At 37.7% G+C, this 23,921-nt stretch overlaps 10 protein-coding genes across 10 annotated transcripts; 3 read left to right on the top strand and 7 right to left on the bottom strand.

The window, feature by feature from the left end:
- Positions 1 to 24: 24 nt before the first annotated feature.
- med1 (mediator complex subunit Med1) lies at positions 25 to 1,518 on the top strand (the record flags this gene model as incomplete). The annotated part of the gene is made up of 3 exons (XM_056180388.1): positions 25 to 258; positions 336 to 989; positions 1,033 to 1,518. 3 exons carry the CDS (start codon positions 25 to 27, stop codon positions 1,516 to 1,518), a joined length of 1,374 nt encoding a protein of 457 aa, XP_056035650.1.
- A 157-nt stretch (positions 1,519 to 1,675) lies between these two features.
- Positions 1,676 to 2,827, bottom strand: tif5 (translation initiation factor eIF5, Tif5; the record flags this gene model as incomplete). Its single annotated transcript, XM_056180387.1, has 1 exon — positions 1,676 to 2,827. One exon carries the CDS (start codon positions 2,825 to 2,827, stop codon positions 1,676 to 1,678), a length of 1,152 nt encoding a protein of 383 aa, XP_056035649.1.
- Positions 2,828 to 3,357: 530 nt separating this feature from the next.
- On the bottom strand, positions 3,358 to 4,866 carry pol4 (DNA polymerase X family; the record flags this gene model as incomplete). The annotated part of the gene is made up of 1 exon (XM_056180386.1): positions 3,358 to 4,866. The coding sequence occupies one exon, from the start codon at positions 4,864 to 4,866 to the stop codon at positions 3,358 to 3,360; it is 1,509 nt and encodes a 502-aa protein (XP_056035648.1).
- A 491-nt stretch (positions 4,867 to 5,357) lies between these two features.
- cph2 (Clr6 histone deacetylase associated PHD-finger protein Cph2) lies at positions 5,358 to 7,136 on the bottom strand (the record flags this gene model as incomplete). Its single annotated transcript, XM_056180385.1, has 1 exon — positions 5,358 to 7,136. The coding sequence occupies one exon, from the start codon at positions 7,134 to 7,136 to the stop codon at positions 5,358 to 5,360; it is 1,779 nt and encodes a 592-aa protein (XP_056035647.1).
- Positions 7,137 to 7,625: 489 nt separating this feature from the next.
- On the bottom strand, positions 7,626 to 9,374 carry snf5 (SWI/SNF complex subunit Snf5; the record flags this gene model as incomplete). The annotated part of the gene is made up of 1 exon (XM_056180384.1): positions 7,626 to 9,374. The coding sequence occupies one exon, from the start codon at positions 9,372 to 9,374 to the stop codon at positions 7,626 to 7,628; it is 1,749 nt and encodes a 582-aa protein (XP_056035646.1).
- A 270-nt stretch (positions 9,375 to 9,644) lies between these two features.
- Positions 9,645 to 11,129, bottom strand: gep3 (mitochondrial GTPase related protein Gep3; the record flags this gene model as incomplete). Its single annotated transcript, XM_056180383.1, has 1 exon — positions 9,645 to 11,129. The coding sequence occupies one exon, from the start codon at positions 11,127 to 11,129 to the stop codon at positions 9,645 to 9,647; it is 1,485 nt and encodes a 494-aa protein (XP_056035645.1).
- A 724-nt stretch (positions 11,130 to 11,853) lies between these two features.
- On the top strand, positions 11,854 to 13,773 carry akr1 (palmitoyltransferase Akr1; the record flags this gene model as incomplete). Its single annotated transcript, XM_056180382.1, has 1 exon — positions 11,854 to 13,773. The coding sequence occupies one exon, from the start codon at positions 11,854 to 11,856 to the stop codon at positions 13,771 to 13,773; it is 1,920 nt and encodes a 639-aa protein (XP_056035854.1).
- A 1,565-nt stretch (positions 13,774 to 15,338) lies between these two features.
- nrd1 (RNA-binding protein Nrd1) lies at positions 15,339 to 16,940 on the top strand (the record flags this gene model as incomplete). Its single annotated transcript, XM_056180381.1, has 1 exon — positions 15,339 to 16,940. The coding sequence occupies one exon, from the start codon at positions 15,339 to 15,341 to the stop codon at positions 16,938 to 16,940; it is 1,602 nt and encodes a 533-aa protein (XP_056035855.1).
- Positions 16,941 to 17,790: 850 nt separating this feature from the next.
- On the bottom strand, positions 17,791 to 18,978 carry wrs1 (cytoplasmic tryptophan-tRNA ligase Wrs1; the record flags this gene model as incomplete). The annotated part of the gene is made up of 1 exon (XM_056180380.1): positions 17,791 to 18,978. One exon carries the CDS (start codon positions 18,976 to 18,978, stop codon positions 17,791 to 17,793), a length of 1,188 nt encoding a protein of 395 aa, XP_056035846.1.
- Positions 18,979 to 19,448: 470 nt separating this feature from the next.
- rrp4 (exosome subunit Rrp4) lies at positions 19,449 to 20,441 on the bottom strand (the record flags this gene model as incomplete). Its single annotated transcript, XM_056180379.1, has 1 exon — positions 19,449 to 20,441. The coding sequence occupies one exon, from the start codon at positions 20,439 to 20,441 to the stop codon at positions 19,449 to 19,451; it is 993 nt and encodes a 330-aa protein (XP_056035847.1).
- Positions 20,442 to 23,921: the final 3,480 nt, after the last annotated feature.

Here is a 23,921-nt window from a genome sequence, read left to right as displayed (position 1 = left end):
TTCTCTACAGAGTGTATATTAACCATGGAGCCACCAAATATTCTTTCAAGCATTCCTTTTAAGCAAAGTCCTCTTAATCCTGGAGAATTAAACTTGACTCATTATTGCATGTCTTTCCTATTGTCTATACCTTGGAATGATATTAGTGTAACCGGATTCGAGTACCTGGCAAAGAAGTATCGGTTAGACGTCTTTTCGGACACATCAAATCCCAATGAAGTGTTACTTAGCCTTGCAGGGAAAATTATTCTCATCGATGTATGTTGCTTACTCTTCCCCAGTTAAAGGACAATTTGGATCCATTATTATTTGTATTTGCTAACGAGTACAAATAGGTAATTATCCCAACCCATGGAACGTATAGAGATATAAGGATTGCTTTGGCTTTTGCTGATGCTACAGGTGAACAGTACAAGAATACGGGTGCAGAAGAGATTTTACTGAGCGCCATTCACGAAAACAATACGACCTTGTTGGAACGAAATGTTGCTTTGTTAGCAATGCTTGATCGCTGTTCACCATCTGTTCAACAGAGTTGTTTTCAATATTTGGAAACTTTGAAATCTACATTTAGTTTAATTTATACTTCTAGATTAAACACTCAGGCATTTAATGATGAGACGGAAATTATAATGAGCGCAGAGGGAAAACCTTTGAACGACAATGACGGGAACTTAGGACTTCAATTGGCTTTTTGGAAACATCAAGATTTTTTATATACTGCGAAAATATCTATGAATGAATTGCCTTCAAATTCCTTACCATGCGCCCTTTATGGGTCTAATTTAGTTGCTGAGACGCCCTTAAAGACTTCAGGTGAAGTCAGCTGGTTACCGGAAACAACTATGACACAAATACCAGCTACTATGGAGCTTCTTTTTGAGGACTATCACATAGTGTTTCCAGAATTTGGTGTACAATCATTACTCGATTTTCTTCAAATCACCGACTTAGATTTATCTGAAAACTTTCTTCCCTACAAAACATTGGTAAGCATTTTCATTCGATAATCAAACAGTTTCTAACACGCAGCTCAATCTCCCGAATCAAACGACTGCGGGCTATCCGTCTATGAACAAAAGCCATATTATTTACCTGGGAGGAATTGACATTCCTTCTCGCTCTGTCCACAGGATTCCCTACAGTCATCCTCGGCAAATTCTTGGTATTTTCCAATATGTTCGCCAATACCTGACATTGCAGACTATTTTCGAAAATGTAAAACTCTCCTCTACAAGAATTACCGCTACAGCCTCTCTACGTTTAAACCTGATTATGAAGCAGTATCCTGTGATTCATATTCAATATCAAGAGTTGAATAAACTTTCGAACGTGGATCCAGTCATCGCCAATGTTTCAGTCCTTCCCAATGGTATTGTTCAATTAAACTCCATTGCATGTGGAAATACTCCTATAAACGAGGACACTGCTTTAAAAATACAAAAAATGCTTCAAAAAACTCTAAACATTGGCCTTGTGCTAGAGTTTGCTATACCAAAGTTGTTCAACAATCAATAACCTACTACATAATGTGCAATGACAATGAAAAAAAAAACAGATATTATGGCTAAGAGTAAATCAAGCAATAATCCTATCTTATTTTAAAGTAGCCAAGGTAAGGCTGCAGAACCTTAGCTTTTTAAAAATCTGAAAGACCAACTACCTTGGTCATAGTTTACTCGTCTTCACTCTCAGATTCATCGCTGGCTTCAGCAAGCCAATTCAAAAAAGGACGAGCGGAATCCTGTATCTTCTTACTTGTTTCACGGCTGACGTACTTCTTGCTAGGTTTGGCGCCCCATTTTTTTAACGTTCCTTCAGAAACCAAGTCATTTTCATAAATTTCCAACAAAACCTTGGAAACAGAGTCCAAATGTTGAAGCTTAGTCGACTCAATGAGACGTTCGTAACCTCCTAACATTGCCCGCTCATGTTTATCAGTATTGCAAAGCTTTTTGAAAAGAGCAGCATGTTTTTCAAACTGGCCTAAGAAGGGAGGGCGAATAATACGTTGAACCAAAACAGCAATTGCCTTGCTCTTATGATGAATGTTTTCTTCCTTCATTTTTTTGTAAATGTCTACGTCGGACATGGGAAGTCGTAACTCCAACCATTGACCAAATTCATCATAACGAGCATCGGCTTCATCATCCTCTCCACGTGAATCATTCAAAGTGAGCACATTTTCAATATTACCTTCCAATTCTTGAACACGAGCACGCACAGCTTCCTCACTTATATCGACAGTCCAGTCTTCCTCGTTGATTGTTTCGGCAGTGGGCAATTCAGCAGCTTCCTTACGAATACGACGAGTAAGCTCATCTTCGGCAACATCGTCTTCCTCGCCATGATGGGAAGCCTTTTTGTGTTTATGAGACTTTTTAGCAGGTGGATTTTTTACGATAACACCCGTAAGCTTGTGTCTGCCGTCGATCTCTCCACGATAACCACAAGCTTTGCAGTCATAAGTGATGGTTTGATCCTTCTTATTAATGCTCAATTCCGTTTCTGGATTTAGGCAAGAAGCACATAAAACGAAACGACGAATAAAAACATCTAACAAATCTTGAAGCTTAGTAGCATCGTGTGCTCCGTTAACGATGTAACGATCCATATCAGCGACAATGGTAGTCTGGGCTCCAAGTTCAAAACCAAAAAACTTGGTTAGATACAAAGGAGGTCTCCCCAAAGCTTTGGCTATATCAGTCATATTAGGAATGACCGTTTTAATACCGTTACCTTTGCCTTCAATTTTAGATTGCAGCTTGGGCATTTGGTAACGATAAAAGCTATCCTTAACATCACGTCTAATATTGATAGTCGCCATGGTATCGTTTCAGTCTAATTCAGATAATTGTTCTTGTTTTCCGGTAATATATAGTTAGCTCAACTTATTTTTTTGACAGCGGTCGGTGCTCGTGACTTATTTTTAGATTTGAAATCGCATAACAAGTCACTTATACTTAATAATTGAAACCAAGGTATTTTAAGCTCCTTTAGGTGGCCACTTCGTAAACTTTACTAAAAAGCACTGTTCTGTTTTTTTTCGATATCTCAAACATGAAAAATCCTTTGGTTCTATTTTTCCAAAGGTATGTGTTTTTCTGGTGCTTAGGAATATGGCTGAAGTTTAGTTACCACAATGTATATATATATCTGGCCTTTTCTCAGTCACACGAGAGAATTTTTCAGGTAACGATGTTACTTCTGCCTTATTCGAGCAGCGTTAGTAAACAAAAGTGCGATCAAATGTGGAAGAAATGAAAATTCCGTTAAAATTCACTTAAAAGGTCCAAAACTGACTATTAAAATGGTAAAAGAATTATGCAATTCTTTCATATGTTTGTGTTGGGAAGTTTAGCCAGTATTTCGATATCTTGGCTCGATGTAATCAAGCTGAAGCAAATGAAATACGTCCCTTTCTGCTGAAACTGGATCCTTCCATTCGTCAAATGTCGTAGGGCAAATGTCTTTGCCTGTTTTGAGATCAATAATGTCGAATGAGTCGACACTAAGCTGGCGTTCATTTGCGTAAACTTTTAAATCTCTTAGGAAGAAGATACCGCCACTCCATCCCAAAACGGCGGAGCCCAGGTATGCGGGAGGAACGACGATAATATCGATTCGCCTGTGAATATTTGACTCTGGTGACAATATAACTGCTAGAACAACATACCCCTTTTTTCCACCGCAGGAGTGTTCTTGAATGGAGATCATATTGAAAGAGAATTCTTGCTTTAGAGTCTCTAATAGGGCATTTAATAAATGGTTAGTTGTATGAGTCGGTGAAGGACTAAGGACCATATCGATGTCTGCACCCACTGGCTTTCCTCGTCGAAAACCTCCTACCAAACAAGAATGTACTTTGATGGCATCGGGTAATGAAGCAAGAACTATCTTATAAATACTTGTAGCTTCTTCTATGGTTGTGGTTTTCGTAAAGTCTTCGTAATATCCTAACCCAACTTGAATTTGTTTTGTAAACTTTTCTTTGTGCTTTTGTACTTCTTCAACTGTGCGCCATCCTTTTTGGTACCATTCAAGAGCTTTAGCCGCTCCGACCCCAAAGATGTTGTAAAAGAGTCGGATGACCTTTGCAGCTGGGTCACTTTTATATCGCTCTGCTTCTTTCAATTTACCCGTCGTTGAAAATTCTCTCCATAAATGGGTGATTTTAGGACCACAGCCAGGTAGTTTAGTAAGAAACTCGCCGTCGTCAATTTTGACCGGAAGCGACTTGATAGAAGAAATAGCCATACCGTATGCGCGAGCTCGCATAGGTTCACCATTAACTTCTCTACATAATTTCAGTACTTCTAGAGCGCTTACAAAATCTTGGTTCAGACAAGTCAATGGCGATTTGCGCTGACAAGCATAACGTGGCATTTCTAACACATACGGAAACGTGCTGTTCGTAGGGTATACCTGATTTTCACATTCCTCTGAGGCTTCTATTTCCGCTTTGGAGCCCTCCCTCAACTCATTAATGGGATGCTCGTTTTCCTTAGAATTATCATTGGTTTCACTTTCCTCAGATAACCGACGCTTCTCTTCTTGAAACTTTCTGGCATTATACCATAAAACACTGCTGTGGTTCTCTGAAAGTGGATGTTTTGGCTCGTTCAGCCAAGATATATTAACCACATATTTGCAAACTTTACAACTTTCAAGGGACGTTCCTAAAGTTCTCAGTTCGCGCCGTACTCGTCCCAACTGTACGTAATTCACAAATATGTACTCTGCTTTTGTAGGTTCTAACAATGTTTTACCACCAAGATGAAGGATTTTAGCATGGTAATCCAGCAATTGTTGTTTAGGTAATCGTCCTGGTAGAATATAAGCAGTTGCGTTTGAAAGAAAGCCCATGATTATGTATCAAACGTTCTAGTAAATGGAATTTTTACTAATAGTAGAACAAAAGCACCTTTTGAAGGAAATTTCAAAAAGAAAGCTTCAACATTACAATGTCTAATCTTGATGGTAATAATGAAATCATCAACTATATTTACGATTATAGTCACTTGGTTCGGCCTTTATGCATTAAAAATGTTCTGTTTAAATAACTGCGTATATAAGTTTATGATTTAGTATACTTACTACCATTAAAACTGTTTTCGCCAATTAAATTGACTACATTACATACATAGCTTAGCTTGTATAAAAGAAACTTGAATTGTAAATCATGTAACATTCTGCTGTTTTCCAATCCTGACCATGGAAGAATGCCCGCATTCTTCTTTTTAAGAAGCAAAATACAACACTCGACGATACCCATGCTTATTTCCATTTAAACCACTCTTGCAAGTCATTAAATAGTAGTTAAATAGGAAGTCAAGCTGATAATCGTCAAGGCCAGCCTATATTAAATGGCGTATAGAAAGATCCACAAGCTCTGAAGGACGGGGAACAGGCTTAGAAGGATCCCATCGAAGTATCCGCAGTAAATCTCGCAACGCCAGCACATAATCATCATTTCCAAGATTGTTGTTTGCAACATCAGAAAGTACTCTTAACGGAAATTCGCAATCTCGGGAAGCATACGAAGCTAATTGCGGAAGAATCTTTAGACAAACCGCTTCGTTTTTCCTATACATTTTCTCCATATAATTTATATTGTCCTTTATTTGTTCCAAAAAATTCAACTTGAAGGTTTTCGTAGGCACAACCCGTATTTTTCCTTGCCATTGAATAGTTTGAATCGATTCTCTGTCTTCACGATCATCAATAATTATGTTACCCCTATTTTTAAAGCCACGGGGTAATCCCACATCAATTACTTTAGCTCTTTTCGGCAATCGATATCGAGGAGTTACATGCTCAGCATGATTTGGACATTTCCATTTTCTTACGCTAGAAGGTAAAGTAGACAAGGGAGGAGAAAGGCAATCCGGGTGCCAGTAAGACAAACAATAGTCGCACACTATCATGCTTTGAGATGGTAGCACAGAACTTTGACAATGATAACAACGTACAGGTGCTCCATTCCGATCTCTCAACAAAAATGCATCCATATCGTCCATGATGTTTTTGCGTCCTGTTCTAGATGGCTTTATTATATCTGTTTCCAAGTATTCACCAAAAACACCGATACCAATTCCCCGGAAATAAGATCGTATCGAGTATGGCAATTGAAACTGAGAAGGATTGCTTGAGTCAACTTCTGTACATAGACGCATCCAAACGTTCACCATAGAATTTTGCTCTTTTTTTATTTTGTCTTCCGTGTCTTCGTGATCGGAACCTTCGCCGTATAAAGATCTATAGCGACAACTGTTACAATACCAAGCACCATCCGGTAGATTCGTTTCCTCAATAGGAGGATCAATACAACTGAAATGAAAGCTATTAGGGCAAGTTTCACAACAAAGAAAATTACCCGATCCGTGGCAAGCCGAACAAAAATCGTTATTATATCTGTATGTGTACTCCTGAGTGAAGGGGTCCAGCTCACTTCTCTTTGAATTACTACGCGTTTCCAATTCCTCTGGCTTCCTTTCGCGAATATCTGATGAACGAATGCCCTCCGTTTTCTGATTTTCCTCAGAAGGTGGTTTAGCTTTGAAGGTTAACTTTCCTTGGAACTTTGATTTTACTGCAGGAATCTTTGTTTTTGTATTCTCCTTCACTTGACTTTCCTGAAGAGGTATGTTTTCTTTTAATATTGGAGCTTCCTCGGGCTCTCTTACTTTTTTCCCGACTTCCTGGCTTCCAATAGGTTGGAAGTTGTCGTCAACAGCGGTCCAAGGCAAAAAATCGTCTTGTTCTTCTTGGCTTCTTCCTAATTTCCTTCTTAATCGTTTGCTTGCATATTTATCTGATGTTTCTTCCTTAATCATAAACGATGGCTTTTCATTTCCAACGTGTATCGGACGAGTATTATCCTTGATTTGCTTCCGTTTCGCATTACCTGGCGGTGAGTAATCTGAATCACTGCTTTCTTCTTTTTCAGATTCTTCTTTTCTAACCCTTTTTAAATCTGTCGATCTTTTATGATTAGCTTTGTTCGTTTTGCTTATTGCTGCCAATTCGCGGTCTGCTACTGATTTTTTCTCTCCTGCTTCAGCAATAGCCTTTATGTCTTCTAAGATGGAAGCTTGATGAGCTTCTGTTACATGATTCCACGGTTTCAAATCCATCGTAAAGAAAACCAGCTCAGTCGTGTGCACCAAGGGAGTTCGTAGTTCCTTCAGTCAGGTCAGTGTTCATCTAAATAACGAGAGGTAAGGTACACCATCATATGGCCTAAATAAAAAAGAAAATAAAAAGAGTTCTTTTTGTTTTGTTTCTCTCAGCTATTATAAATTTATATATTTGCGCCGAAAACTCCTCCGTTCAAGAATAATGTGAGATCTATCTGCTCAGTATGAAGGTTAACAGCTTAAATAGGGTACGTATAGATTATGCCAAAGTATTTTTATATTATTTTTTGAAAATCATTTTCCATTCTCCAAAATTAGAAAATCAAAAAAAAAAAAAACAGCCGATGTAAAAATTCGTTAAACTCATAATTATGCATTGATCGTGATAGCATTCACAGAAGAAGAAACGTATATTACAAGGGACGTGCAGATATCCGACACCATTAGGCCTTAAAAATGCAAACTTTTCACTCGTAAGTTTTTGTATTATAGCAGCATCTGAGATTCTTTATTTAGCTGGTGCGTCTTAGAAAGCAAGTGAATTTCAAAGTTTCCAAAAGATAATCCAGGACCAGCCGAAAAAATATCATTAGCGCAGTATTGGCAACGAATCCGCACAAAAATCTGCTCAGCAGGATTCTCAGCATGTTTTACCATGAGATCAAACTTTTCATTAGGATATTTGTAGTTTATTTCTTCAACACAATGTTTTACCCAATCTGGGGCAAAGTTCGGTAAGGGGTTTCCTTGTGTTTGGGTCATCGTTGGAACTTCAGTCGGTTTTGGCGAAGCCAAAGAAGAACTATAATATGGGTTAACTGTAGAATTATTTAAAAGTTCATTCTGAATAGCGGGATAATTAAGCTGAGAAGTGTTAGGGGGATATGCTTGCGGCAAGAATGAAGGCATGAGTTTAGAAGAGCCTGAGGAACGATCCAAAGACATTTTGAGTTTTTCTGGAGATATTTTAAAGCTGAGGACTAAACTTTCCTTCATTGGAGCCATGAAGGCTTGATAGTCGAGTGTTGCTTGCTTCTGTGCAATTGCATCAGCATACGTTTGGTTCCAGTCGTCATCAAAAGGAACCGATGAGTTTTTATAAGACGTTCTATGTATTTTTGGGATGTCATTTAAATCAGGAAGAGCCACACCATGCTTTGCACGCCCTTGTCGTCTTCTCATCCTTCTAGCTTCACGATCGTATCCACGGTCTTGACGTTCCATTTCAGCATCAGATAGTTCATATACCATCGGTGAATAGGACTTTGCATTCATATCATTCGAGCGAAGTGCTTCCTTTAAAGATGGTAACATAAACGATCGTATTTCTTCATCGTCAATTTCTTTTCCATCAAATGTATAACCGATCAAGACTAGGGACTTCAAATACATTTGCGATTGCTCTCGGATAGAATGAGAAATTGCGGTACAAAAGTCTCCACTTAAACCAAGGTCAAAGCACATGACTGAAGCAAATTCCTCAGCACTTCCAGATGATGAAAATAAATCCCATTCGAATTGATCCACGAGGTTTAAACGTCCTATCGTAATATCAAGATTCACCAAAAAACGAAGATCCGTGCCACCGTTATTAGTTTCTTCTTTGTATGTCTGCGGTGATTCGTCTATAGAAATCCCATCTTCTGAAAATGAAGGATGCCGCCGTTGGTAAGAGTCGTCCAATTTGGCTTGTAAAGATGAATCGAGAGCTTGTCGAATAGGCCGATAATCATGAATTTGGGACTGTATACTTTTTGATATATTCTGTGCCATATGCATATGATTCGGAGGAATGTCATAATCTAAACATAGCTGCTCGGCGAAAACGTCTAAAGGAATACATTTATCGTATGCATTCCAGGTAAATGATTCTCTTAATTTATATCTATCTGCATCAATCTCCAGTCTTATTGGTACTAAATCCACTGGTAATTCAGCTTGGGTCCCATTTGTCCTCCGGTTGAATGAATAGCAATACCGACCTCGCACTCTTTTTTTTTGGTTAGGGTAGACAACTTTTGATTTAGTAGAGGTCCATCCATTTCCAAAACCTGCATAGCCAATGCCAAATCTACTTATTGCTGCCTCTGAACCCGAACGCAAGGACAGTAATTCACGCGCATTCTGATATCGAGAAAGCGTGGTATTAGAAATGCTAGTTTCTAATTGATTTTCCGATATTTGAGATAAATAAGCTTGATCAGACGACAGACAATGCTGCAAGTTGGCATCCATTAGGCTTTGGATAAAATTGCGCACAGACTAAATTACCGCAGCTTTTTAGATGTAAGGAGGCTATACGGAATTCTGTTTCACTGGAAAATACTATTGTCTCAGATATATTTTTTAGTAGTTTTTTAAACAAATATTTACTTTGTGTTGGTTTCTCACGCTAGATGTCTAGCTAACATGATGATATTCATTTTTAACTCCAAGTCCACTAAACAGGTCTCTACGATTAGTCTATCTAAATTATTATAGCAATCAAAATTATTATTAGTAAAATCAGGAAGCTGACTTTGGGGTCTCCAATATGTAAGATGAAGGTCTCCATGATACAGCCAGAGGATTCACAGCTTCAATAAGTAGTTTGAACGGCCGAGGAGTATCAAAGGAAACGAAACCAAAATTGTGAATTAATAATTCTCCATTCGAGAAAGAGTCATACACATGTGAGTGAAGTTTTTTGGGTTGTATATATGTGAGAAACGAAGGCAGTAGCTTACTGGGTGCACGAGTGACGAGCTGTATCGCAGAGTTCTCTGAACATTTCTGCTCGAGTTTTTTTATTTTCTCCGTGCTGCTGATGTGAAAAGGTATTTTAGTAAAAATTTTAGCCAGCAAGGGCTCATTATAATCTGGGTGGGAAATATAAGGAGGAATATGAAATGAAGAGACACCTTTGTCATTGGACGGTAGGTTTATTTTTTGGTTTTTTTGGACTTGTCTTTGCTCCATGTCGACGAATTCCTCAGCTGAAATTTCCATTGGTGTAACACGAACAAGGCCTCCAAATAAAATACTCTGGGCAGAGTAAATCGGCACCTGAAGTGGTTTGGATTGAAGCTGCTTTTTGCGTGAACGGACTTTAGGAACCAGCTCTTTAAATATTTTCGAGTCTATCCAAGGTAATAAAGACCCTAACGTTCCTGAATACCCTGGGGTATCTATCACTTTGCCATCTTTTAGACCAGTAAAGGTACTTCCAAAACTTGAAGCCGAAAAAGGCATAGATTTTAATGTCGTTCCTGGAATAAAACTTTCCATTGATAATTCTTTCACCAAACCATTTCCATACTGAGCAAAGCTTTGAATAAGACTGGATTTACCAGAGTTTGCTTCCCCAATTATGTATACATGACCACCTGGCGTAAGTAACCGCTGGATATTTGTAAGAAGTTCCTTCATAGTTTCTGTAGGGCTTCCACGTGCTGTTAGTAGCATCGCGTTTTCGGGAACCAAACCAAGTGCCTGGAATAACCAAGATGCATTAGGACGAGGGAGAGTATCAACATGGCTAAAAACATGAAATACAGGGAAATCCGTCAGCGTTTTAGCTGAGATAAAGTGATCGGGGTTAAGATCACTAACATCGGTAATTTGAAGAACCAGAGCGGTTTTCGGATCAGCATTTATACCCTTTATGACTTCAGTCAGCGTGGCTGTAGGCTCCTGCAACAAATCTTCTTGTTGAAAGCGATTGTAAAACTTTATATCGTGACATCTTTGACACCACAGATGAGTATTAAAGGTTTTCTCTTTAGCAATAGGAACTGAAGGTGTTTTAGGAAAAAGCTTTTGAAATTTAGGATCTAACTTGGAGAATGAACCTTCAAAGATACTTTGTTCATTTCTCCGAGAATTCCATCTTGAAGTCTGAGGGCTCAGATGTAAAACTGAAGGTTTGAGCGAGCGTTTGAATCCGCCAGCTTTTGGATTTAATGACTGTAATGTATGGCCACATCCACGACAGAAATTCTGCATGGTCATTTTTCCAAGTTTACTCTTATGTTTTATGTCAGAAAAATCTAGTTAGTTATCAAATGTAAGGAAAAAGAACATTCATGACCAAAAGCTGAACGCAAAAGGAAAGAAATTATATATTGTAATGACTCGGTTTCTGTAACACTGACAAATTCCTGCAATCAAAACAACTCCTTGGTATGCTCAGTATGAATTGCTAAAGACAAAAGTACGTGTAATTTTGCGTTTGTATAAAAAATCAGAGAAAAGATCCCTTAACCAAGCGTTTAATGGCGATTGCTTTCTGGTAGTGTGCAGATAGAATAAGCAATGAGTAAAAGTATAGAATGGATACCGATGTTTTTCTCCTATAAGGTTATTTTTCATAAATCTATATTGAAAATTAATATGACATTATCGCTTTGTTGAACAACTTACCACTGAGAAACGATGGAAAATGGCAAGCAAGTATTTTCAAGAGAGTAGATTTTGTCAACCGATATTATCTTTGTCTTTTGATGTATGAATTGGAAACCATACGGGAAGCCAAAGTGAGAATTGAATGTTAGCGGACTTTTCAAAGTTACCAAAACACAGTGAATTTGATCAACACTAGAAACGTAACACAATTACGAAAAAGGTAGCCTTTATTTTCTTTTTCACACATTGAAATTACAATAGGAGGACAATTCATTTGAGTTTGGGCTTCTTACAGTCTTGCTTGGTTGTTTCCTATACACCGCTATACGAAATGGGGAATATATTTGCTGCGGCAAGTCAGGGTGACATTGAATCTATAAAAAATGATATTCAAGCTAGAATCTCTAGTATCGACGATAAAGATGAAGGAGGAGCGACGGCGCTCCATTGGGCTGCTTTGAATCAGCAATTCGAAGTTTGCAATTACTTGCTGGAGAATGGCATCGATATAAACAGTACTGCTGGAAATTTGGGGGCAACCCCTCTTCACTGGGCTGCGAAGCGAGGATTAGTAGAAATGGTAAATTACTTGGTTCAGCGAGGTGGTGATCCGTTGATGCATGATAGCCAAGGGTTTCATTGTCTACATTTGGCTGTTCACTCCTCTAATGCATTTTTGGTGGTGTATCTTCTGCATTTGGATATTCCAGTCGACTCTCCAGATGAAAATCAGCATACGCCTCTTATGTGGGCTGTCTACCATGGCAATGAGATGGTAACCAATTGTCTACTGAAATGGGGAGCCGATGTTCACGCAACGGATAGTGAAGAAATGACGCCGTTACATTGGTCTTTGGTAGGAGCAAACTCCAAATGCATGAGGCTGATCCTTCAAGAATGTGGTTTATCCGAAACAACAGCTGTTGCGAACTTGTCTGGTCAATTGAAAACGCCTTGGTCTTTGTCTTTGGAGCTTGGAGTATCTAAAGTTTTTCAAGAAGCCTTGATTGTGAATGGGTTCCAAGTCCAAGTAATTGCGAACGAACCAGCAGAAAAATATCAGATTATTCTTTTCAGCCATCGATTTTCTAAAAGGACGTACTTTTGGTTATGTTTTCTAGCTTGTTTTCCTATTATTGGGGTTGCGCTTTTTATCATGAGCGTTTGCCCGGTCATACTATCCATCTTTTTAGCTCCAGTTTGTCTCTATTTGTCATCCAAATTCCTTATTTTTTATATAGAGTCATCTACAGAAATAACTTCATTTTTCGTTCAAACTCCCTTCCTAGCTGGCGTGTTTTCTTCGATCTTTTTTTGGGTTTGGAGTCATGCATGTATCAATATACTACCCGTCCTTTACCGAGAAAGTTTCGTTTTGTTTGGATCTTTCTTAATTCTTTCTATCTTTTGCATTGCTTACTATGTCATTTCTGCCTTTCAGGATCCCGGTTATATTCCTACAATCGGCGGTGTGACGCAAAGAAGGGAATGTATAGAAGATTTGCTTGGCAGAAATGCTTTCGATCAAAATAGTTTTTGCCTAAAGTGTCTTCAATTGAAGCCAAACAGATCTTTCCATTGTATCTCTTGTGGCCGCTGCGTTTATCGGTATGATCATCATTGTCCCTGGATTGGCAACTGTGTTGGCATGAAAAACCACAAATCCTTTCTTATTTACACTTTATCACTTGTTTTTTTGATTCCTCTCTATTGCTACACGGGCTTTGTATACTTGTCGCTGATTCCTATTCAGGAAAAGTACAAATCGTATACTTGTCTGTTTGTTGGCGGTACGTTTTGTGAATGGATGCTGAAAGATATGTTTGTCATCGTTTCTATTTTTATCGTTTGTATTAATTGGGTTTGGATCTTCTCATTAAGTTTTACTCAATTATGGCAAGTGGCTCACAACATGACAACTGCTGAGTATAGGCTGTTTCAAAAGTATAAATCATTTTCTGCTCCTACAAGTCAAGGAATGGTGCCTCGGAATCCAAACAAACATCACCATAGCTTGGTACATACACTCACAGCGCTTGTTGGCTTAGATCAATACCTCGTATTCACCCGTGATGTGTTTCGCTTTCTAGTATGCCGATGGAATAATCGTTATTCCTCTCTCCCGCAGGATCTCAGCATATCTTCAGTGAATCCACATGACAAGCAAGGTACATACAAAAATTGTATGTATTTTTGGCGAGGACTATCGGATGAACAAAAGACAGATATTGAGTCCAATCGGAATCCGTAAATGCATACTCATCTTCCCGTTCCTCTTTCCTCCAATATTTGTGTTTCTGTTCTTGTCACCTTTTACAAATGCTAGAATGACTTTTATATTCAGGAAGCAACGCACCTTATGAACGACTTTCGGCTGGTTTCATGGCATTAAACTACAAAGGTTCTCTTGTTGGAAAAGAAAAAAAAAAATCATCACTTGACATACAATACGGTTGGGAAAGCATTGTAAACAACAAAAAACCCTTAAAAAAAGAATTATATATTCAGTTTGCCAAATTCCTCTTTTATTGTTTCTCCTCTTTTCTATTTTCGTTTCGTTTCTTTCTTGATTTTATTTTATTTTATTTTGTTATTTTATTTATTTATTATTTCATTACTGTGGCTTGGCAAGGATGAAGCAAATGCAAACATGCCCATCTTAGCGCCAGTTTTTGAACAAGCCACATGAAAATAAATAGCATATCCATTAGAATCATAGAGCATAATTATTCATTCTATATTAGTAATTATATATACGGAAATTTCCTTCTTTTCTAACACGAAGTGTTTCACAACGTCTCTGTTTTTTACTGCTACCTCGGTTATCCTCGTTATCCCGATCGCTTTGTGAATTTATACCAACAAACGACAGGGTAGTCCAATGTTGGTGGAGATTCTTTCATTTACCTATAACATATTGAACGCTAATACTTGAAACGGGTAGAACAGTTATTGTTCGTCGCGTTGTTCTTTCATTTTTATTTTTCCTATTTTTTTTCTCTTTAATACTTTTATTCAGTGCTTTTATTTGCGCGTTCTCTTCACGTGTGATTTGCGTAAGGACATAACTTTTGATCATTTGAATAGTCTTTCTTTCTTTCTTTTGAGATCTTTTATTACAATCCTAATAGTGGTTACCATTTATATCTCAAGGATTAAGTTGAATTCAGTCTTTTTATTCGCGGGTTTCCTCAAGGATTTTTGGTTGTCTCTTTGTCTTTTGGATATCATTCATCCCTTTTCAAACATTATTCTTTAGCAGTTTAATTTCTCAATTTTCAATTCTTAAATTTTTCTTCTTGTCCCCTTCGCTTTCTACTTGTCTTACTTGCACACTTCGTTTAAAAGAAGTGCGATTTACTAAGACGCTGCTGGCTCATTTGAAGTTTTGCATTCCATTCGTTCATTTTAATTGACTCTTTTGTATTTGGTGATTTTGCTACACATTTTGTCAAACATTCATCTTCGGTTTCTCATTCTGATTTACCTTTGGATAATAACAAACGAACCCCAAAAGAGTTTATAGTTCGTTTTCTTACCTTTTTGTACGAAAACCCATTTGGAAAGCTATAGCAACAAGCTTGAAGATTCTCTGAGATTTCCTTTCTCCAATATTCACTTCAAGTTTTTGCTACTTGTGCGTTTATCTTACATAAACACTGTACTCACATCTTTTCTTGTGTCTTTTGATTTGCTCTTCTTTTCATTTCATTAAGAGAAACTTTTGCTGTTCATATTCCCTTTTTTTTTTTTATCTTTTTACTTACGTTATTCCCTTTCTATACTTTTTCTGTTACATTACTTTGTTTTTCTCTGATGTCTTGTGGAAGTCCTTCTAGTCAATCTCGTCTTTCCGTTCCCGGTAGAACTACTCAGCCCCATTTACCTCCTTTGACAATCCCACACAGTATGAACGGAGAAGGAGGTGTTGCTACTCCCAACACTCCTCACGGACTTTTGCCTACAGGCCTTCTCGTGGGAAGTCCATTTGTGCAGAGTCCTACTAGTTATACTCCAATGCAGGGTATGCCGTTTGGTGCCCCTCAAATGGCTGCGCATTCTCCTCATCCTGCACCCAGTTATAACGTTTCTCATGTTACTAGCCCAATCGTCCCAAGTTTCGCTCCTGGGTATTACCCTATGCCCAGCAATCCTACCGGACAACAGCCCGTGAAAACTGTATACGTTGGAAACCTGCCATCCGGAACACCCATCGATGAAATTTTGTCTTGTGTCCATACCGGTCCTATCGAATCAGCTTGGATCTTGCCAGAGAAAAATTGTGCTTTTATATCGTTTCTGGATCCTACCCATGCTACAGCTTTCTTACAAGAATCCCACATGAAGCGTCTCACTATCAGAGGAGCAGATGTCAAAGTAGGTTGGGGTAAAAACTCTGCTTCTAATTCGTCTGTTTTAATGGCTGTTCAACAGTCGGGAGCTTGCAGAAACGTTTTTCTTGGTAATCTTCCCAGCGGTATCACCGATGAGGAAATTCGAGAAGACTTGGGGCCTTTTGGTCCTATTGACCAAATTAAAATAGTTGTGGACAAGAATATTGCTTTCGTTCATTTTCTCAATATAGCAGCTGCCATCAAGGCCGTTCAAAACTTACCATCAAATCCCAAGTGGACTAAACGAAGGATATTTTATGGTCGTGACAGATGCGCTGGTGGCTTAAAGCAGCAACCCTATAAGGGTCAATTAGGTGTCATATCACCTAGTTACCCAATGATGGGATACCCACCTGCCAGTCCTGTTATGGGAAAGCCTGACATTATAACAACCGGCAACCGAACTGTTTATATTGGTAATATTCATGCTGATACAACTATCGAAGAAATTTGCAACACTGTTCGTGGTGGCTTACTTCATAATATCCGTTTCCTTCCAGAGAAGCACATTTGTTTTGTAACATTTGTTGATCCTGTTTCTGCTTATCGCTTTTTTGAATTAACTAGCATTAACGGACTAGTCATTCGCAACCGTCGCCTAAAAATTGGATGGGGTAAACATAGCGGTCCACTACCTTCTAACATTGCACTTGCCGTTGCTGGTGGAGCTAGTCGTAACATTTACATTGGAAATGCAGATGATTCTCTGACGGTAGAGAGACTCAAGCAAGATTTTGAGGAATACGGGGAGATAGAGTATATCAATCTTTTCCGCGAAAAGAGTTGTGCCTTCGTGAACTTCACCTCTATTTCTAATGCCATTTATGCTTTGGAATGTATCAAACAGAAGAATGGATACGAACATTTCCGCATCAGTTATGGTAAAGACAGATGCGGTAACCCACCAAGGACAAGTTCGAAATCTGATGTCTTGTCTGTTTCATCTGACATGAGCATGCCTATTGATGTCGTTGTGCCTCAACCGACCATACCAGGTTTTATGCCAGCTAATGCTAGCGTTTAATTTCCCTTGTTTGACATGATTCACGCTCGTTTTATTACATGGTTTTAGAAAAAAAAAAAAAACCATGGCATTACATTCATCATTCAAGTTTACATTCTTAATTCGCTTTTATTCTTTTTTATCGACTACCTTGTATATATGAGTACTATTGATTATTCAATTAATAGCTTATTTGGCTTCATAAATAACTTTCGTTTTACTTCGATCGATTACCCTCGTTTTATTTTTTCTTTGCATATTAATTCTATTTGTATTTGCTTTTATGAGTCTTTTCTTTTTGCTTTATTTTCAAGTCGCGTTCACTTTTGAAGAATTTTTAGACTTGTTAATTGTTTGAACAAACAAGAAAACTACTAAAATAGTTTAAAGACTCGGCATAGTCCAGTCTTCACTATAACTTTTTTTGCTTTTTTGCTGCATTTTTATTGGATTCAACTCTTCTAATTCGACAATTCTTTGGCTTGTAGTCAAGGAAATCTTTTACTTATTTCTTTTCTTCGATTTTTTTCTCTTTTACCATTTAGTTGGACAGTAAACTTGATGAAGGATGCCGTATACGATGAAAATGCGACAACTATTTTCAAGATTGGTATCATTTTTCATTTTTATTAATATATGAACGTAACTTCTAGTCTGAAAATTTCCTATTTAATCTAGATAACTCTATTTTTTTTCGTTCAATTACAAGATGGACTTCCAAAAATAAGTACAAATTAAAAGTATAAGGATAGTAAACCCACAATTATAACAAATCAACTCAGACAAGACAAGTCTAGTAAACAACCATTATGTGAACGATATCTTTCTATCCCAAATTCAGTGAACGTAATGTAGTTGTAAATTAAGCATGTTACCACTCTAGTTTTCGAGATCCATCCATGAAAAGATTCAAGGTAGCTTCGTCAACCTTTCCTCTAGCTTCCTGGAAGTTACCTACAACCTCTTGAAGAATTTTAATGCATTCAGCTTTTAGTTGGCCGGTAAGAAGAGTACCAGACTTGTAACTATCACGAAGCTCTTGAAGTTTTGTATCATCATCAAGGAAGAAAGACAGATATTGATAAGCAACATCAACATCGGGATTTCCACCCTTTTCACGGTGGATTTCGACAGTAGCACCACCACCAGAAAACGCGTATTTGTTAACTTTATTCTTGATTTTATTGGGAGTATCCGTCATAAAAATGGCAGAACTGTCCTTACTAGCACTCATTTTAGACTGAGGACCTTGAAGAGCAGGGAAGAATCTACTGTGAAGTAAGGCAGGCTTCTTAAATTTCAGGCGAGCTGAGACATCACGAGTGAGACGGAAGTAAGGATCTTGATCAATAGCGCAAGGAATCAAACAGGGAACATCCTTGGCACCGTTGAAAATGTTAGGGAAAGAGCTACTAAAGCTAGGAGCTGCTTGAATTGAAGCAAAATGCAATTTTCCAATAGAATCACTATCGTTGAAGCCAAAGCAAGATTTAGCTTGGTTCGCAGTGATGCACTTTGAAATCCGAACAACGTTTTGATAGAAAGCACCACCAACATATTGAGTGTTGGCAAAAATGAGAGTCTTTTTTGGGTCAAATCCGCATGCGATGATATCCTTGGCATTTTCGCGAGCGAAACGCTGACATTCCTCAAGGGTCAAATTTTGTTTGAACAGAAACTTCTCGTCGTCAGTCATTTGAATGACAATAGGAACTTGGAAAACATCTTGAAGCCATTTACAAAATAAGAAAGGAATCAAGTGTCCAAGGTGCATACTGTCGCTGCTAGGTCCTCGACCAGTATACAAGTAGAAAGGCTTTTTCTGTTCATAACGTTCCAAAATGTAATCAAAATCGCGATGAGAAAAGAAAAGGCCTCTTCTCAATAACATATGAGGCTTATGGCCAGTTAACTTTTCAAATCTTTCAAGTTGCTCATCAGTAATTCTTCGAGTACCAAATTGCTTAATTAAGTGATCGTAGTCGATGCCCACTTCTTCACCATCAACAATCGATCCTTGAACATCCCAGGGTGTCACTATTTGTTCCTGACCCGACATTTTTGATGGTGTTTCGCCAAGTTGGTTTTTCGTTGAAAAAATTGCCGTGGTCAATTGTGAAAAAGTTTAAGGAGCGGTAATGACCATTGCTGTATTGAGATTTGCTATACTTTGAAGAGATTTTATCATAACATTTTTTAGTACTTTTAGATCAAAAGAAAAAGAATACCAAAAAAAGGAGAAAGAAGAAAGAATCGTAAACGTATTAGCAACGTTCATGATTGAGTACACCTAGTTTCAAGTTTGCTAAGGCAAATACAAAGACAGATTTTTTGGAAAGTAACTTTTGATAGAAAGTAAAAAGTATAAAGTGTTTTTGACAGCGAACCGTCATACCGTTTTGAAATATCAATGGGACCAAGTTTTTGAAATAATTATTGAACAGTCTAACCAGTTGCTTATGGCCAGCATAAACCTATCACTAAAAAAGTAAGAATAAAAACAAATTACCTTCAACCATTTAAAACAGACTAGTGCATTGCTTCAACGGCAATTTGATCAAGGATTTTAGGAGATGTCAATTGCTGTAAGTCTCCATAAAGTAAAGAAGCTTCATAAAAATTCAAAATGGCAGCTTCACTTAAAGGCAATCCTCGATTTGCTAAGGCGCGCACGCAAATATATATACGAGATATATTCAACCGGGTGTAGGCATCAACTTCATCATTCTCATTAGAATAAATGGCTTCAGAAGCCTCTTCCTCTAAGCGGGTGATACTGACGGATGATTCTTGATTTTTGTTATGTTTGGAAATCCAAGCGTAACCATTTACACTCAAAATCAAATCGACGCCACCTGGCAAATTAAAGATATGAGATTTTGAGCGAACCACCAAAGAAGATGGGACTTTAAGGAATACTCCGTTACGGAGCTTACCATATTTTAAAGATCTTGTATGTATAGAAACCGATCCATCGGAAAAATACTGTTGAACTTCAGCAACCAAACGATCACCTTCTTGGAAGTAATTTCGCATTTGAAGCTCATCTGTCTCTAGCTTTCTACGTTGAACACCTCCTGGTAAGTTAATCGAAGAAAGCATAAGAACAGCATCTTGTTTAGACCCAATATCAACTTTCCAGCGTTTTGGTTGAACCTCGGTAATTCTACCAATGATCAAGTCACCTATTTCAGGCACGTATTTCGTCTTGAACGGCCGGACGGAAATCAGTTTGTTGACACGTTGAACAACGCCTGTGACAGATGCATAGATACCTCCTTTTTCAAGATATGTTCCGTGACCACGCATAAATTGAGGGTCGTCAGTGATGAGTTGACCGGGGGCAACCATATTCTTTATGCCGGCAGCCTCCCCTTCTAATTCCATTTCAGGATACTCATCTTCTTCATCGACTTCCATTTCATCTTCTTCATCAGGCACAGCCATCTTGGCATCCATTTCGTCTCTTTCGTACTCCTTTGTGAAGGCATAAGTCTCCTCTGGTTTTAAAATCGTCACCATATTTAGAAATAATTTATATATACAAACACTGTAAAAAAATGTGTGATTTTGCTCCACGAGTCTACAAGTTTAGGAAGAGGAAGACGAATGCAATTCTTTTGCGTTTTGAGAACCCCTTGACTATGACAATTTTAGTTCTCAAGAAATATGAAATTTTTTGGAATCGAACTAGTAATGAATAACAAATTTTCTCTGGAAGATGAAGTTGAGGAAATGCAGGAAAATAGAGAGACAGAAATCTTGATGGTTTTGTCACGGTTGGTCTATCTTTCAATTATAATCCTAACGACAGATAGGATTATAGCGTATTGGGTAATATTTCGAACGAGAATAATCTTACAGAGTTGCTGCGTATTTTTGCCAACCGTAGTTTTTGTCACAGACGAAGTCTCACTTGTTGTGAGAATAAGTATTTAGTGGAAAAGATGTATGTAATAACAATTCAGTAAATTGTATGTTTGACTTAAATTGGATACCTTGATACTACTTGGATTGAATAGCAATAGCTTCCAGGGATCTGATTCACTAAGCAAGTTGTAAGAACAATATATTTAGCTAGATCAGTCAAATCTTCCAATCTGAAGATTTGAACTCTCAACTAGTGGTAAATATATCTTTCTAGGATTAGTAAGCTTTTAAATAACTTTAGTTCTAGATTTATAAAATTTTTAGTCGCAAAAATGAACATTTAGTTTTTGTAATAACGTATTTGATAATACAATATGATTAGTGTATCAAGATATTAGTAATATCGTATACCAGTTATGACACCTCCCTTCTTAAGACGCTTTCACTTCCTTAAATTGAAAGATCTTGTTTTCCTTGCGGTTCTATTGAGATGAAGCGCTTTGGTTAAATTCAAAGAGTTTTGCATCTGCTTTCTGTTGAACAATATGAGTGGGGATCCAAGTGACTGAACGAAGGTAGTCGTTTGACAGTTTCGTATGGTATAAACAGTAATAAAGCGAAGGTTTTTGGTTGTTGTCGACGTCTAATATACGGTCGATAGTTATATTTGCCAGAAAGTTGTTTGCATGTGAGTCTGCGTTGTATTATTCGAGTTCAGACACATGAAATGATGCAGGGTATCGTCTTCGTATTTCACGAGGAAAATTTAAAGTATAGTTGTGTTCTGCAACTTTCTTTTTTATTTCGAATGGTCCGACAAACGTTGGTTCCAGTTTGTTGTTTTGATGAAAGAATCCCACTTTACCATTCTTAATGAGTACTTGGTCACCGGATTTGAATATCGGCGGTATCTCTGTCTTGCGATTGTAGTTTCATTCACTTTTCGTATGTGATTTCTGATGTCGTGAACAGGTTCTGTCTATGAGGATAAAAATAATGTACCGAGATCGTTTTTTAATTGCATATTCGATTCTGTTAGTATAGGTTGTATATCACATGCAGCTTTTATTGGGCTTACTTTGGTAGCGCTATGTTCAGCAGAGTTATAACATAATTGTGCTTTTGTCAAATAAGCGGCCCAATTTTCCAAGTTGTCATGCATATAGCATCGTAAATATGTTTCTACTATTTGGTTAACACGTTCAGTTTGTCCATTCGTTTGTGGATGATATCCAGAAGATAATTTGAGAGTTATATTATGATCTTTGAGGTATTGTTTCCATTTATCAGAAATGAATACAGGTCCTCGATCGGAAATTATGTCTCTTGGTTTGCCGTATACCGCTACGATGTGAGATTCGAACATTGCGATCAGTTGTTCCTGCGGTCGTGGTTGTATTACAATGAAGAAACCAAGCCATTTTGGTGAAACGATCAACAATTGTTAAGATGGCATCTTTACCTTGAGATACTGGTAATCCAACGATAAAATCCATAGAATAATGTTGAAACGGTTTTTCTGCAATGGGCAGTGGTTGCAATTGACCATAGCGTTGATGATTTCGAGTTTTACTGTGCTGACATATATCACAATTTTTAACATACTTTTGGATATCGCTTGTCATTCCTTGCCAATAAAACTTTTCGCGAATGCGATTTGTTGTGGACAGTTTTCCTCGATGTCCTCCTGAAATAGGATGATCATGGAATTGATAACATATCAACTGAACTAGTTGTGGAACTGTTGGGATGATAATTTGTCTTTTATCATTAATGATGAGGCCGTTTATTATTGTATATTGCGGATTGTCGTTGTCTCCATCTAGGATTCTTTGAAACTTTTTGTGATTGGAGTACTCTTTGCGAACGTAATCGAAAAAGTTTGTTAAATAATTTGTTTCACTTAGTTGATTGATGGCAGTGATTTTATAATCTGGGCGACGTGAGATTGCGTCTGCTGGTTCATTCTTTCGGCCAGGTCGATATTGAATGTCGAAATTGTATAGTTCCAATTCTGTTGCCCATCTATTGATTTTATAACGAGTATCCGTGTGAATTTTTGTAAACATAGATGTTAGATTCTTGTGATCTGTTAATATTTGAAATGGTGTTTCTGTGTGAGCTAAGAAATGATACCATTTTCGGAGAGCAGCAATAATTGCATAGGCTTCTTTTTCCCATGTTGGCCAAATGCATTGACGATCTGTGAATGTTTCTGAATAGAAAGCTATTGGATGATAAACGTTGTCTTCTTGTTTTTGCGATAGGATGGCTCCTATGGCAAAGTCGGAAGCGTCAGTTTCTAATCGAGTTTCTTTTGTTGGATCATAATGTTTTAACATAGAAACGTTTTCTAGTTCTTTCTTGATGTTGACAAAGGCTTCTTTATGACGATCGGTCCATTTGTATTTGACATTCTTTTTTGTTAAATCATATAACGGTCGTGCCAATTTTGAAAGATTCGGCATAAATCGTCTGGAATAATTAACAAAACCTAAGAAAGATTGTAGGCGTCGCAACGTATTGGGTTCAGGCCAATTTGTAACAGCTTGAATTCTTTCTGGGTCAATCTCAAGTCCTTGGTTGGAGAAGATATGACCTAAGAATTTGACTTTCTTTTGGAAAAAGGTACATTTCTCTCGATTTGCGTATAAATGTGCGTCTTGTAACTTCTGAAATACTTCTCGTGTTCTTTCTCTGAAGAGGAAACTATCAGAATATCGTCCAAATAAACGATAATGAAATTTCCAAGGTAATGGAAAAGTACTTTGTTAATATACCTTTGAAAATTTGCTGGCGTATTGGTTAATCCAAAGGGCATTACCTTGTATTCGAATGCTCCAAAAGGTGTTTTGAAGGCTGTCTTTTGTTCATCGCCCTCTCGAATTCTAAGTAAATGATATGCTTCAATCGTACTGAAAACTTTGGCTCCGCTTAGGCAATTTATAATTTCTTCAAAGTTTGGCAATGGATACTTGTCTCTTTTGGTGATTGCGTTTAATGGTTTATAGTTTACAACCATGCGATATTTATCTGTTCATTTTGGGTATAACTAGTGGAACGCACATGAAATTTGATGAGCTTTCGCGAATTTTTCCTTGACTTAATTAATTCTCGCACTTTTTCTTTTAT

The sequence above is a fragment of the Schizosaccharomyces osmophilus genome, chromosome 1 (assembly GCF_027921745.1).
Source record: "Schizosaccharomyces osmophilus chromosome 1, complete sequence".
In the NCBI taxonomy this organism is placed as follows: Eukaryota; Fungi; Ascomycota; class Schizosaccharomycetes; order Schizosaccharomycetales; family Schizosaccharomycetaceae; genus Schizosaccharomyces; species Schizosaccharomyces osmophilus.
Note: the sequence above shows the minus strand (reverse complement) of the source record. Positions and strands in the feature narration are given on the sequence as shown.